The sequence below is a fragment of the Heloderma suspectum genome, chromosome 1 (genome assembly GCF_057233095.1).
Source record: "Heloderma suspectum isolate Gila_16-S chromosome 1, 16-S_ref, whole genome shotgun sequence".
NCBI lineage: Eukaryota > Metazoa > Chordata > Lepidosauria > Squamata > Helodermatidae > Heloderma > Heloderma suspectum.
In genome coordinates this window covers 182,852,842-182,868,131 of record NC_139458.1, presented here as the reverse complement: position 1 = coordinate 182,868,131, position 15,290 = coordinate 182,852,842, and the positions used below count along the sequence as shown (strand labels likewise).

The 15,290-nt window shown below is 43.7% G+C and overlaps 1 protein-coding gene across 3 annotated transcripts in view; it reads left to right on the top strand.

The window, feature by feature from the left end:
• Window positions 1-5,939: 5,939 nt before the first annotated feature.
• Window positions 5,940-15,290, top strand: part of LOC146358470 (sodium channel protein type 2 subunit alpha-like) — a 92,348-nt gene continuing 82,997 nt past the window's right edge. For 2 of the 3 annotated variants that reach the window (XM_084811901.1, XM_084811899.1), the window contains exons 1-3: window positions 5,940-6,206; window positions 9,887-10,005; window positions 14,079-14,168. In XM_084811901.1, coding sequence (XP_084668027.1) covers window positions 5,940-6,206; window positions 9,887-10,005; window positions 14,079-14,168 — 476 coding nt within the window. Of the gene's footprint in view, window positions 6,207-9,886; window positions 10,036-14,078; window positions 14,169-15,290 lie in introns of all 3 variants that reach the window. The other variant, XM_084811894.1, reaches the window with a different exon arrangement.

Here is a 15,290-nt window from a genome sequence, read left to right as displayed (position 1 = left end):
AGAGGGGGTGGAGAACCTTTTCTCCACCCCCTTCTTCAGGATCCTGATACAGAACACTTGTTCCTCGCTGCTGCTGCCAGTAAGGAAAGAGCAATCTGTGTCAGGATTGCTGGGGGTGGGAATTCAGTGGTGTGGTCACAGCTCCCATGGGGGGTTGCAATTAAGGCCTTGCAGGGCGGGGGGAATGTAGTTTGTCCACCCCTGTCCCAGTATGTTCAGTGGGACTTGTGTAGGGTTGGGTCTCTGGAAATGTTACTAGTTCTACCTAAACTATTATAAGTAGTCTAGTTGTGTATATGTACACAGCTGGCTATTTATATTCTAATATCTACTCACCAAAACCACTACTATGAAACTTTGAACACTGAATAAAAATCCTAAAAAAAGTAAAAAAAATATCCCCTTTCTCAGCATACAACAGAGAAAAGCTCTTATCTCTGATCAGCAGGTGATCAGAGATAAGAGCTTTTCCTTGTGGGGTAGAAGGGGCAGGGCCTGAGGGCAAAGCTGTTGAGTGATTCAGGCCTACTTCTGAGGCTTGTCTTCTGAGTAGAAATGCAGTGGCTTGCACTGCTTCCTTGTAAGTAGGTATGCTGTTCATGCTTACTTCTGAGTAAGAGGCTTGGTATTTGGGATGCTATTTGAAAGTGCTGCTAAGTAGTTCAGGCCTACTTACTTCTGAGTAGACATGCAGAAGCTCATCCTGCTTTATTCTGAGTAGACAAACGGAGGCTTGGTGTTTGGGATGCTATTTGAAAGAACCACTTAGGGCGCAATCCTATCTAGATAGATGGCTGCCTCTGAACTCGGAGGCGACCGCCTATCCAAAGCAAGGCAGGGGAAGCATGGGGAGGATCGTTCCCGCCGTGCCTCTCTTGCCCTGCTATTTCTGCTAGCTGCAGGGAGGGGGGCAAGCGGGAGAGGAGGCTGCTGTATGACACATAGGATGTGTCGTACATGCAGATCCGCTCTCCCCACCCCAGAACGCTCCCAGCCCTGCCCCTTTTCAGCTGCTCTGCGCTCCTCTTCCGAGCGCGGAACATGGGGCTTCTCAGGGAGGAGGTCAGTTTTCTGGGATGTGGGAGGAGGTCAGTTTTCTGGGAACTGACCTCAGAGCGAGGGCTCCGAGGTCAGTTCCCGGAAAACAGCATATCCAGTGGCTGTCTAGCTGCTGTCTAGCAGCCATAGGATTGCTCCCTAAGTGATTCAGGCCTACTTACTTCTGAGTAGACATGCAGAAGCTTATCCTGCTTTATTCTGATTAGACAAGCAGAGGCTTGATGTTTGGGATGCTGTTTGAAAGTGCTTCTGAGTGATTGAGTCCTGCTTATTTCTGAGTAGACCTGGAGTCTTGTCCTGGTTACTTCTGAGTAGGCTTAAAATAGTTAAGAATTATATTTTGGCCACACCCACAGATGGAATGTGGCCCCCAAGACCTTTCCCAAATTGGAATTTGGCCTTGTTCTAAAAAAAGGTTCACCATCCCTGCTCATTGGCCTCAGAGCTACTGTTGGATGAATGCCATGTGAAGATACGTGGCTGCAGGTCCCTCCTCCACTATCTTCGCTGGTTGGTGTTTTTTATTCACTCTCCCTGTAGTGTCCCCAGTCTCATTCCTCTCAGATCTTCCACTGTCCTTCAGAATTGTCTCGCAACAAACTTCTGTGGCAGAATCTCCTATAGCCTCCAGGCACATGGTTACATAAAGTGAATATGCTTTTATCAATTCGTACAACTATATGTGCGCTCATTCAAGCCAGGTACAGCTGCACACATGATGTGTCCCCTCGATTCAAGTAGGATTCTAGTGCCTGCGCACAATACATGCGTTGAATGTCATGTATGAAAACCCTTTCTGTGAGGCTGGTTAGGGTGAGAAATAATGACTGGCCCAAGGCCACCCAGTAGGCTTCATGGCTAGCAGGGTTTTGATCTTGCATCTCCCTAGTCCCAATCTAACACACTAGCTTCTACATCACATCTTTGAAGCCTTATCTTTAACAAACCGGGGTATATCCCTCCCCCTCTTTATGGGGTCTATTTAAACAACCACAACAACAACCAGGAAGAATGAAAGCAAGTGAATTTCCAAAATTTAAGCCAAAGTTTTGTGTTCAAGCTTAGCATTGTTATATTAAATTAATATTAATATTAATTTATTATTTATTATGTATTAACATTAAATAGATCCCAGCATGCCATGTTGTCCGTCTCCCAGTAGGCAGTAGGAGGGAGTAGTTCCAGGGATAACTGTTCCAAAAACCCTTCTGCCCTGAACTCCTTTAAGAGATTTGTGGGAAAGGAGCACTGTCTGGTATGTTTCAGGAGAATGGGAAAAGAGGATAGCCTACTTTTCATAATTATCTTGTCACTGAGGGCACATTGTATTATTCTTTTAACAGGTACTTATTATAGCCCTGTGTTTATATGCTGTTTAAATCACGAGAATTTGAAGCACATGCAACCTTTTTTTCCCTCAGGGAGCTACACTACCACCCATTTGGTCTTACCTATTTTAGGTTGCTCTGCCCTGTTAGAACATGGTATGTCAACAGTTTTAATAGCTTCACAACTCTGCTTTTCATATGTTAAATAAAACTGGAGTTTTCCAGAAAACAGAATAGTCTGCCACCTGAGTTTATATCCTTCTTGTTCAGGAACAGGAAATAAAATAATAAAGACAAGGTTGAGAGAAGAAAGAAAACAACGGGAAATAAATATCACACCGAGTGAGATTAACTACTGTAGGAACAGTTCAGTGCAAGCAGCAGCACCCGATTAATCTCATGGAGTAAGTAGACAGTTTTATGATTTAAATTATATTTATTGGAGAGTTTTCTTGGCTGTAGAGATAAGGGATCTCTGATCACAGACCAACATTATTGACAAGAATGCCTACCGTATGAAGTGTTTAATATATATAATTAAATCAATATTTCTGGAACACATAAAGCACATTGGGAGCTGAATATTGACGTAAGAAGGTCTTTGCCTACCATATGAAGTGTTTAATGTATATAATTAAATCAATATTTCTGGAACACATAAAGCACATTGGGAGTTGAATATTGATGTAAGAACGTCTTCAGATTCTGTGTAGGCTTTATGCAAGCCAAACATTGTGAACTTTCAGATGTCATCAAAATAGCCCATCGTCTATATTGCGAGACAAGGAATTTGACGGAAGTGATGGTGAATCTTCTGACAGTGATTGACTGACCAGGTCTAATGTCTCAGAAGGGGAGGTAGATGAGGGCATCCAGCTGCCATTGGCTGAGTTGCTCAAATCCTAGAGAAGGGCAGGCAGGCAGAAGGATCAATGTAGGGAACAAAGCAGGAGCGTGAGAAGTCACCAGGTTTATGGAAGCTGTAGTATCTCAGAAAGAAGTGTAGAAACAGGGAGTGTTCCTGAGGAATGGGGGTAGGAGGAGAAGGCCTGTATGGGAAGGCAAACTGGGAAAGAGAATGGATAAAAGGAGACGTGCACATGAACAGGAGCTGCAAAAGTGAGGGAGGCTTAAAGTTCACATGTTGATTTGAAGTAGCTCTTTGAGTGCAGGCCACTATTAATACCACAATTTTTATTTTCTTTTGCATTGAGGTGTCTCATTAAGGTGTGTTACAACTCATGTTTGCTGAGGGATTCAAGATTTATTTATTTTAATCCCACTTTTCCATCTATAGAAGGACACCCCCCAATAAAACTTGGCAGCTAACATCATAAAAATATCTCCCACCCCCAAAAAATTAAAGCCCCCCCCAAGCAGCAAAACAGTAAAGCTGTGACAACTAGAAGAGAGATAAAACATCAGCAGTAGTAATAATTTTTTTAAAAGTACAGAACAATGAACAGCAGGTGCAATTCCATTGCCCTCCAGATGCTTACCGAAATAGCATCTTCAGCAAATGTCTAAGAACAAGCAGAATGGAGGCTAAATGTGACTCCTGAGGAAGAGAGTTCTAAAGCATTACCCCAGAAACCACACCACCAATGATCCCAGGGCACTCCTATATTGGGTTGTGATTCTGAAAGTGTCTTTAGAGCATATAAAGCCTTCAGTAAACTGGTTATCTCAAACTTAATGAGATCTTCCAGCAATTTGTGTCAGTGTGGCATTTGATGCCATACGTCGTAATCAGTCTGGAAGCCAGAAACCCATTTTGTTGTTGCTGTTTACCTTGTCTGTGTGTGCCACCATGACCAGAAACTTCTGACAGGAGAAGCATTCGGTTTCCACCAGTGTTAAAGATGGGACGTCTTGCATTCATTTTATCTCTTGAGAAAAAGAAGATTTTGTAGTCCACAGCCTTGGCATATTCCACCCAAAGAAATATATATGCAACTCCACTGGCTCAGTTTCAAGATCTGACATTACCCAGAAATAAAAAGGTAGGATACATTTTTTACTCTCAGCTATTCAGTTGCATTCATTTTTGTCTTGGGGAGTTTCCTCCACTTCCCCCATCCCCACATCTACACAAGCCATTTGGTACTTGTTGGATTTCTTGGTTCCCCACCCATCTCGGTACACCAGACAGTTCATATCTTGAGGCCACTTAAAGCTGATATCTGGTCTGAATTCCTCACACACCTCCTGCTTCCTCTTGGATCTCTTTCCTATTAACTGGCTTTTCCTTCTCTCTCTTACAGTTTCCAGTTCATTGTCTTCCCTACCCTCAGTAGAGGTTAATGCCTTCTGTCTTTCCTTCTTACTGTGGCCTTCCTGAGCAGCAAAACCACTTGCACCAAAGTGGTCTGTGAAAGGAAGACCCTCCTTCTGTTTCCCTATCAAGGGCCAGGCACCTAGTGGTAATGCCAGGACTGTCCATGCTGAAACACAATAACCCATAGTTTGTTGCCCTACCCAGGGTTTGTCTGGCAGGCGATCAAACAAACCATGGCTTGTTTTCTCAATCCTTTGGTTGGTTGTTTCCCTCCTCCTTCACCCGCTCCCTCCCTGTATCTCAAATGCCTTTGTGGCTCTGTAATACTGGAGCAGCCAGGTTTTTTTTTTTTTACCACTCTTGCCTGCCACCTCTGTAGCCTAGCTACAACCCATGGTTCTGGGTTCGCACGTAATCACAACCCATGGTTTAAACAACCCAGAGTTTTCAAGGCAACAACAAACCATGGGTTCTCTTTATGGGTTGTTCATGGTTAACAAACCATGGTTTGTTAGCCTGGCCAGGTTTGCACATCACAATAACCCTGAATTCAACAACCCATGACATGGGTTAGTGTTATGTGCAAACCAGGCCAGTAAGACTCCAGATGTGGCCAGGTGGAACAGAAACATGGTCATGGTAGAATATTCCCTTACATTTTGTCACATTTTGGAATCTATCCAGGGCTAGCAAGGCCATAACTGGCACATGGCACACCCTCAGAGACTTATGGATTGTCTTGGTTTTCAGAATCTCTTTGTGGGACTTATTAATTGATGTCAGTGGCTGCTCTGCAGATGACCTGCTGCTGAACCTCTGAAATAGGAGACTGGCCATTTTAGCTCCTAGGCATCATCTTCCCTTCCCCCGTTTCTTAATCAGATCTCTACTTTGTATGAATTAAACTCTAGGAAAAGCTGATCACCTTAAGAAAAACAAAGCACATTCCACAGTACAGGGCTGGGGAATGTGTGGCCCTCCAGACGTTGTTGGACTGCAAGTCCCATCAGCCCTAGCCAGCATAGCCAATGGTGAGAGATGATGAGAGTTGCAGTCCAAGAACATCTGGAGGGCCACATATTCCCCATACCTGCCGCAGTTACTGCCTGATTTTGGTATATTTTTAAACAGGCTATCTTTTAGGCTTGTAGAAGTTGATGACGGAGGCATTAATACTGAATGCTTTCCTAACTTTTTCTTACTCTTCTTTTTTTTTTTGGCAGGTCATTCTTATGCAATAGGCTAAAAGTAATTTAAATGTGCAGGATGAAAAAATGGCACAGGCACGGCTGGTACCACCAGGACCTGACAGCTTCCGCTATTTTACTAGAGAATCTCTTGCAGCTATTGAAAAACGTTGTGCAGAGGAGAAAGTTAAAAAGCCCAAACAAGATCATTCAGATGCTGATGATGAAAACAGGCCAAAGCCAAATAGTGACTTGGAAGCAGGAAAAACACTTCCATTTATATATGGAGACATTCCTTCAGGAATGGCATCTGAACCTTTGGAGGACCTCGACCCGTATTATAGCAATAAAAAAGTGAGTTTAAGACTGGCTGGATTTTAGCTGCCTCTCTTAGTTTTTTGCAATTGTCTGCTATTGCATTAATCTCTGATGTTTTCTCACTGTTTGCTGACTTCCGCATTCCTCTCTCTGTTCACACTTGAAAACCACCTTGAAAACATTTGGAGTTTCACAAAGATTAGCACAAAGACATTTCACTGTTGGCACCATCCCTTTACTGACAACACTCCTGAGCTTCCTGTTGTCTATTCATGCTGGTATGGCTTCAGGGATTAGATCAGGAATGCAGAACCTCAGGCCGGGGGCCCAAACCTGGCCCTCCTGGGGTTCGAATCCAGGCCCTTGGGATCCCCCAGATGGCCATGCCTCTTTCCCCTGGCTCCACCCTGACCACTGATCATTTGATGGTTTCCTGGCTTTTGTGCAGTTTCCCCCCTCTTTCTGAAAGGTTGAAATGCTTTTCCTAAGGCTTAGTTACTCACAGTAAAAGCTATAAGCTACAATATGCTGGCAGCTTTGGCCCCACCTGTTTGGTCTTTGGCTCTGCCTCCTTTGCATTAGGCTCCGCCCTCTGCTAGAATGCAGCCCCCAAGAGCTTCTCCGGAATGGAATTCGGCCTTAGGGATGAAAGAGGTTCGACACCCCTGCATAAGAAAAAAGCTGGACACCTGCCAGTCCCCTGCAGGGTCCCACCACTAAGAGCTCCCTATTCGCTGCTGCTTGCCACTGCTGCTTGTCTGCTCAGTTGCTCTTTCCCACATGAGTGGTCAATAGTGGTGAGAAGGAGGAGGGACTGCCTGTCCAGTCCCCTGCCAAGGTTTCTTCTTGGCAAGCAGACTGGCAACATTGGTGAGGAGAAGCAACAACAATAGCCAGCAGCTATGGCGGTGAGGTGGAGGTAGGACCACTGAGGGAAGAGGATCCTAGGACTGTCTTGCTGAGAGCCTGCAGCCAGCACTGTATTCATAGCTGAGCACCTAGCTATCTATATTGTAACACAGTAGGGGGTTCTGTGGTGACGATTGCCTCAGCAGCCTGTGTTTGACATACAGGCTGGGCAGCCAGGACACTTCTGGCTGCCATTGGGTGAGCTGCTCTATCCCTGAGGGTTGCTACTTGCTATTGGATGAGCTGCCCTCATTTAAGAATATCTGCTTGCCATTGGCTGAGGGTAGAGCAGGGCAGAAAGACTGAGGAAAGAGGTGTAGATTTGAGAGTTGCCTGAGCAGACCAATGGGGTGGGAAAGTAGGATTCCAGCAGGAAGTGGTGCAAAACAATGAAAGAAAGAGGAGGAAGCTAGACAGCTAGAGAGTGGAAAAGGGGAGGAAACCTGAGGCAGAGAACAGGCAGAGTCTACAGAGGGAAGGCTGAAATCCATACATACATTTGAAACAACCAATTCAGTCTTTTGGTTCCTTCTAGTATTTCTACACTGATCTCTGCTGCATGTAGGAATCTGAGGGATGTCTAGTGATGCCACATTCCAGTACTGGAGTTAAATGCTTGGATTCAGCATCTGCAGGTGAGGCAGGGTTGTATCCAGCTGGACAAAAGAGCAGGTTCGATGATAAAGCTGCTTCAACTGCAGGGGAGCTGGCCAGCCAGGTAGCTACAGCTTGAGGTCAGAAATAAACTGCTGATCAGAGTGGATGTTGCACCAGCAAGATCCAGGCAGCAACTCAAGGGCTTTAAAGCTGGCCCTGCGTTTCTTTCTCCTCCTGGTGCACTCATGGGGCCAATCCTGGTCCAGCTGAGATCAAGGGTCTTTCCTTGGAAATAGTGCTTGCAATAGAAAGACCCCACGCTGCTCAGTGCGGAAGACATGCTGCCTTCTAACACTGCTTTTACTTGGGCTTGTTAGTGTCACTGTTTCTGGGGCCCAAAGAAGTGGTCCTGTATTGGGGTACAAACTGAAGCACAATGTAGCAAGCACACACAGCTGGTTCCCAGGATTCAGCAGGGCCCAAGAACGTCTTCTAGGGTTGGGATCCCAAATTCTGCATCAGGGCAGTGCCAACTCTGCCTGGCTCCTGCATGTATTGGGGCCTGCAGTGGAATCCTTCTCCTCAGCTGAGACTACAGAATCTATGCTAGGATGCTTCAAGGTTCCCAGTTGCTCAGCCTCCTCCTGCAAGGATAGCTATTCTGAGTAATAGGTCTGGGTGTTGGTGGTGTAAAGGGAAAACTAGAGGCTAAAATTTCAGGGTCCCTGGTATTGGATACCTAGGCACACTTACTTTAAACAGCCTCAGCTTTGCCCTGATGTTGTAGGCGAAGTTTCTTCCAGGACTGAGAGTGTTCACATTCGCTTAGATTTACTTACATTCTACAAATGAGGACTAAAACAATGGCATAAGCTAAATGTATTTATTAAAGAAAAATAAGGAAAGATAAAGTTTAACAAGCACACAAACCTTCCACTCAGCAACAAAGCAAAGATAAGGCATACTCACACATCCTGCAGCTTTATGCCTATCACTCATACCTCTCCTTTACCAGCAAGGGTAAAGGGACACTCTCCTTCTCCAAGCATGAGCAAAGAGTCACTGAGGCCTAAGTGATTGGCTTAGAGCAATGTCTCAGGTTCAGGGTGAAAGAAGAAAGACAGACCCAGATCTCTTCCATGTATCAACTTAAATACCCTCCCAAATTGGTAACCGCCTTCTTATTACATATTCTAAAATCTTTACCACCTATTGGTCCATGTCACGTTATAGGTCATTCTATTCCCAGAAAATCCAACCTTTTGTCCCCAAAATCACCTCTCTCCTTGATGTAAAGTGTTGACTCCAAACAGGCCTAAGTTCTTCTTTTATGTGGTCAACAGCTCCTTTTTTCTTCCCTTTATTTCTAGACAGAGGAATCCCAAACCAGAACGTGTTCTTTTCTATGACCCCTTACCTTTTACCTAGTTTCCTTATAAAGAAGAGACAGGTGGTAACCTTCCAACTGACGAGACATCTCTTATCAATTTAGATATGGCATCTAGCAAGCTTCTAGTACAATAAATTTTGCTCCCCCATGTGGCCCGTTACCTGTTAGCTTTAACCCCTACTTATAAACACCTCTCTTACCCCTTTAAACTCCCCATACCCATATTGTACCCAAATGTAAATTGCAAGGCCCAAGAAAAATCCTTACAGTGGGACATGACATTTGAACTTACACTATTGAATTGCCATGGCCTATGTCCTTTGTAGGGTTGTCACTATGTGTCAGTTCACAAGTCTATAGCGGTGGGTCAGAAACGGAATTTCTGTGTTTGTTTAGAGCTTCACCATGCTCAAGATCATGGGTCCTCGTATCTTCATTGAGTTCACTTTAGGAAAATGTGTGAGAACAAAATTATCTATATGAGAGTAGTTATATATGCATATATCCCACTAACCTTCCTAGCTGTCTTCAAATATTTTAGGGTGAGATGCTCTTACAATTCAAGTCCCATTGACAAAAACACTAACTTCAAGTGCTATTACCATTAATGATACAGTGGCAATTACATTAACAACAACTAATAGTATTACGTTAATTTGAATGGGCCATATTTGAATCCAGTTTCTAAAGCTACAGTACCACAGGTCAGCAAGAGCCTACATCTTCCTCTGAAGTCAGTAAAACAACAAAATGTATTAAGTAATTATTTGTGTGTAAATAGGTAGCACTTTTTCATTGTACATTCTTTATTGTTTTCCAGACCTTCATAGTATTGAATAGAGGGAAGGCAATTTTCCGATTCAGTGCCACATCTGCCTTGTACATTTTAACTCCTTTCAATCCCCTCAGAAAAGTTGCTATTAAAATTTTGGTACATTCATATCCTTTTCAAGAAATTGTTTTTTATATGTTGGAAATAGAATGTGAAGTATTTTTCCAATGTTGTTTTGAAAAATTACTGCCATGTTTACAAATACATTTATAAATAAAAACTGTGAAGAGTCTTGTGGCACCTTAAAAACTGACACATTTATTTTGGCAAAAGCTTATGTGGACTATAGTACACTTACTCAGATGTCCATTAAGTGGACTCTAGTGCATGGAAGCTTATTCCAGAATAAATCTGTTAGTCTTTAAGATGCCACAAGATTCCTTGTTTGTGTTGTAATATACTAACCCACCGAGGTATCAAAGGTCTTGATCAAAGAATTTTTACTGAATCTCTCAATATTGTCAAATTGTCATTCTGTTGTTGTTCAACCGTTAAGTCATGCCTGGCTCTTCGTGACCCCATTGGCCATAGCACGCCAGGCCTTCCTGTCCTCCGCTCTTACCTGGAGTGTGCTCAAGTTCATATTCATTGCATCGGTGACGCTATCTAGCCATCTCATCAGTGATGCTATCTAGCCATCTGCCATCCCCTTCTCCTTTTGCCTTCAATCTTTCCCAGCATCAGGGTCTTTTCCAGTGAGTTTTCTCTTCGCATTAGGTGGCCAAAATATTTGAGCTTCAGCTTCAGTATCTGTCCTTCCAATGAGCAGTCAGGGTTGATTTCCTTTAGGATGGACTGATTTGAACTCCCTGCAGTCCAGGGGACCCGTAAGAGTCCCAAGGAGCAAGCTTCTTTTAATTTCATGGCTACAGTCACCGTCTGTGGTGATCTTGGAGCCCAAGAAAATAAAATCTGTCACTGCTTCCATTTCTTCCCCTTCTATATGCCGGGAAGTGATGGGGCCAGATGCCATGATCTTAGTTTTTTTAATGTTGAGTTTCAAACCAGCTTTTGCACTCTCCACTTTCACCCTCAACAAGAGGCTCTTTAGATCCTCTTCGCTTTCTGCCATTAGGGTGGTATCGTCTGCGTATCTGAGGTTGTTGATAATTCTCCCAGCAATCTTAATTCCGACCTGTGATTCATCCAACCTGGCGTTTCTCATGATGTTCTCTGCATATAAATTAAATAAACAGGGCGACAATATGCAGCCTTGTCGTACTCCTTTCCCAATTTGGAACCAATCGGTTGTTCCATGTCCGGTTCTTACTGTTGCTTCTTGACCCTCGTAAAGGTTTCTCAGGAGACAGGTAAGGTGGTCTGGTACCCCCATCTCTTTAAGAATTTGCCACAGTTTGTTGTGATTCACACAATCAAAGGCTTTAGCGTAGTCAATGAAGCAGAAATAGACGTTTTTTCTGGAATTCTCTTACTTTCTCCATGATGCAGCAAATGTTGGCGATTTGATCTCTAGTTCCTCTGCCTCTTCGAAACCCAGCTTGTGCTTCTGGTAGTTCTCGGTTCACATACTGCTGAAGCCTGGCTTGTAGGATTTTGAGCATAACCTTGCTGGCATGTGAAATGAGCGCAATTGTACGGTAGTTTGAACACTCTTTGGCGTTGCCCTTCTTTGGAATTGGAATGTAAACTGACATTTTCCAGTCTTGTGGCCACTGTTGAGTGTTCCAAATTTTTTGGCATATTGAGTGCAGCATTTTAACAGCATCATCGTTTAGGATCTTAAATAGCTCAGCTGGAATACTGTCATCTCCGCTAGCTTTGTTGTTAGTAATGCTTCCTAAGGCCCACTTGACTTCACTCTCTAGGATGTCCAGCTCAAGTTCAGTGACTACACTATCATGGCTATCAGGGACATTAAGATCTTTCTGTATAGTTCTTCCGTGTATTCTTTCCACCTCTTCTTAATCTCATCTGCTTCTGTTAGGTCCCTGCCTTCTTTGTCCTTTATCATGCCCGTCTTTGCACAAAATGTTCCCTTGATATCTCCGATTTTCTTGAAGAGATCTCTAGTCTTTCCCATTCTATTGTTTTCCTTGATGTCTTTGCATTGTTCATTTAAGAAGGCCTTCTTGTCTCTCCTTGCTATTCTCTGGAACTCTGCATTCAGTTGGATATATCTTCCCCTTTCTCCCTTCCTTTTCACTTCCCTTCTTTCTTCAGCTACTTGTAAAGCCTCATCAGATAGCCACTTATCTTTCTTGCATTTCTTTTTCTTTAGGATGGATTGAGTTGCTGCCTCCTGAACAATGTTACGGACCTCCGTCCATAGTTCCTAAGGCACTCTGTCTATCAGGTCTAATCCCTTAAATCTATTCCTCACCTCCACTGTATATTCATAAGGGATATGATTTAGGTCATACCTGAACGGTTTAGTGTTTTTCCCTACGTTCTTCAATTTAAGCCGAAATTTTGCCAGAAGCAGCTCATGATCTGAGCCACAGTCAGCTCCAGGTCTTGTTTTCACTGACTGTATAGAGCTTCTCCATCTTTGGCTGCAAAGGACATAATCAATCTGATTTCGATATTGACCATCTGGTAATGTCCATGTGTAGAGTCACCTCTTGTGCTGTTGGAAAAGAGTGTTTGCTATGATCAGCGTGTTCTCTTGGCAAAACCCGATTAGCCTTTGTCCTGCTTCATTTTGTACACCAAGGCCATGCTTACCTGTTATCCCAGTGATTTCTTGACTTCCTACTTTAGTATTCCAATCCTCTATGATGAAGAGGACATCTTTTTTTGGTGTTAGTTCTAGAAGGTGTTGTAGGTCTTCATAGAACCAATCAACCTCAGCTTCTTCGGCCTCAGTGGTTGGGGCATAGACTTGAATTACTGTGATGTTGAATGGTTTGCCTTGGATTCATACTGAGATCATTCTATCGTTTTTGAGATTGTACCCCAGTACTGCTTTTCCCACCTTTTGTTGACTATGAGTGCTACTCCATTTCTTCTAAGGGATTCTTGCCCACAGTAGTAGATATAATGGTCACCTGAATTAAATTCGCCCATGCTTGTCCATTTTAGTTCTCTGATTCCCAAGATGTCGATGTTCAGTCTTGCCATCTCATGTTTGACTACCTCCAGCTTACCTTGATTCATTGATCTTACATTCCAGGTTCCTAAACAATATTGTTCTTTACAGCATCAGATTTTCTTTTCGCCACCAGACACATCCACAGCTGAGTGTCCTTTCGGCTTTGGCCCAGCAGCGTCACTCTTTCTGGCGCTATTTGGAAATTCCCTCTGCTCTTCCCCAGTAGTATATTGGACACCTTCCGACCTGAGGGGCTCATCTTCCGGCATCATCTCTTTTAGCCTTGTGATATGTTCCATGGGGTTTTCTTGGCAAGAATACTGGAGTGGGTTGCCATTTCCTTCTCCAGTGGACCACATTTTGTCAGAACTCTCCGCCATGACCTGTCCATCTTGGGTGGCCCTGCATGGCATAGCTTATGGCTTCACTGAGTTACACAAGCCCCTTCACCACAACAAGGCAGTGATCCATGAAGGGGAATTGTCATTCTAGAATGTAGTTATTACTTGGATCTTTTAGAAGAGAAGAATCAACCTGATGTCCATTAATAAAAATAGGTGGGTTTCTTTTTTCTGATTAGTAGTACTATTAAGTTCTGAACTTGATTGTTCATGCCTTTAAAGCAGAAATTGGGAATGTGTGGCCTCTAGATGTGTTGGAATGCATCTCTCATCAGCATGGCCAATGCTCAGGGATGATGGGAGTTGTAGTCCACACATTCCCCACCCCTGCTTGAAAGTAGAGGTTACTGGAATGAGTAAAGAGTTACCTAATAAGTACCTGGATGGCAATAAGACAGCTAGTATACTCTGCAAGGGGTGGCAGCAGCGGGCAGGGAAATTACACGTGAGAGGGGAATGGAGACTTGAAAAAGGGAAAGTGCTCGGGGGTGTTGGAACTCTAACTCATATGGATTCACTGCTTCCACTGAAAGTGATGTTTTAAGTGGGTGCTGTCATTAAGGGTGCACTACTGTGCAAGTTTAGACAGAAAGAAGTCATACAACTCCCAGTATGGGCATGCTGGGAACTGTAGGACTTCTTTCTGTCTGAATGTGCATAGGATTGCACCCTAAGTTTATTTTCTAATATCTGATTTAATGGCTGACATTCCTTAACGGTACTTTACATTATTCAGCATGCTTATTATGTGCACTATTTTGACCAACTGTGTATTTATGACCATGAGTAACCCCCCGGAATGGACAAAGAATGTGGAGTAAGTCAAAACCTTTTTGGAAACCTGTAATCCGTTTTGGTTTGATGTTATTTCAGTTGTGAATGTCTCTTTTCTCCAAAGCTTTGAAGATGATCATAAATGAAAGCGTAAATGTATGTATTTATTTGTGTGTTTTCATTTTATGTCCTTACTTTCTTCTATGGAACTCAAAACCACCTGTGTAGGTTTACCCAGCAGTTTCCTATCCAGGTACTGACTAGAGTCAGAGCCAACCTAGATGAGATGACATTCGTGCATTTATCAATTGTGCAAATGGCTTTGTAAAACTAAATTGCAGAGGGGATGAACTGATCTGGATTGGGACCCTGGCATGGGAGGGCTGGGGGGTCTTTAACAACTTACTCCCTGCTGCAGTCCCAGTCCCGTCCCCCCACCCCGCGCCTGCTATTTGCATTGTGGATAAAAGCTCCCATTGGAGTGAATGAGAGCTTTTCTCCAAATACAAATAGCAAGTACAGGCAGCCTGATCAGGACCACAGCAGGGAACAAAGAGTTAAAGACCACCCCCCAACCCTGCTGCCAGGATCCCAGTCTGGATCACCCTCATGCCTGCAGTTTACTTCTAAAAAAACATTCACATAAATGCTAATTGTACGAATAGTGTCATATCTAGTTTGACCTCAGACTTGCTTAGCTCCAACAAGGTTGCTATATCACAGCCATCCCCAATCTGGTGCCCTCCAGATGTTTTGGACTACAACTCCCAAGATTCTTGACCATTGGCTATGCTGGCTAGGAATGATGGGAGTTGAAGTCCAAAACATCTGGAGGGCACCAGGTTGGGAAAGGCATCTGTCACAACCTCTCACTGAATGGGATCCTGGGGCCTCAGTGCTCATATGGATGACTAAACAAGAGCACAGAATGAAAGACACAGCTAAAGCAAGAGAACAGATGTGGCTTAAAGGAATTTTCTCAGAGGCCTCCAAGCAACACTGCCCATTTCACCCAGTCCCAGATGGTGACGATCTCGCCATCTTTTTTTTTTTTTAAATCTTGATGTGTAGGAGGTGGTATGGTACATGGCACAGTTATATAGTCTTCCTCTTTGCGTTTCTACTGCTATGTGCCACTGTTGCATACCTAGATATACTGTTGATA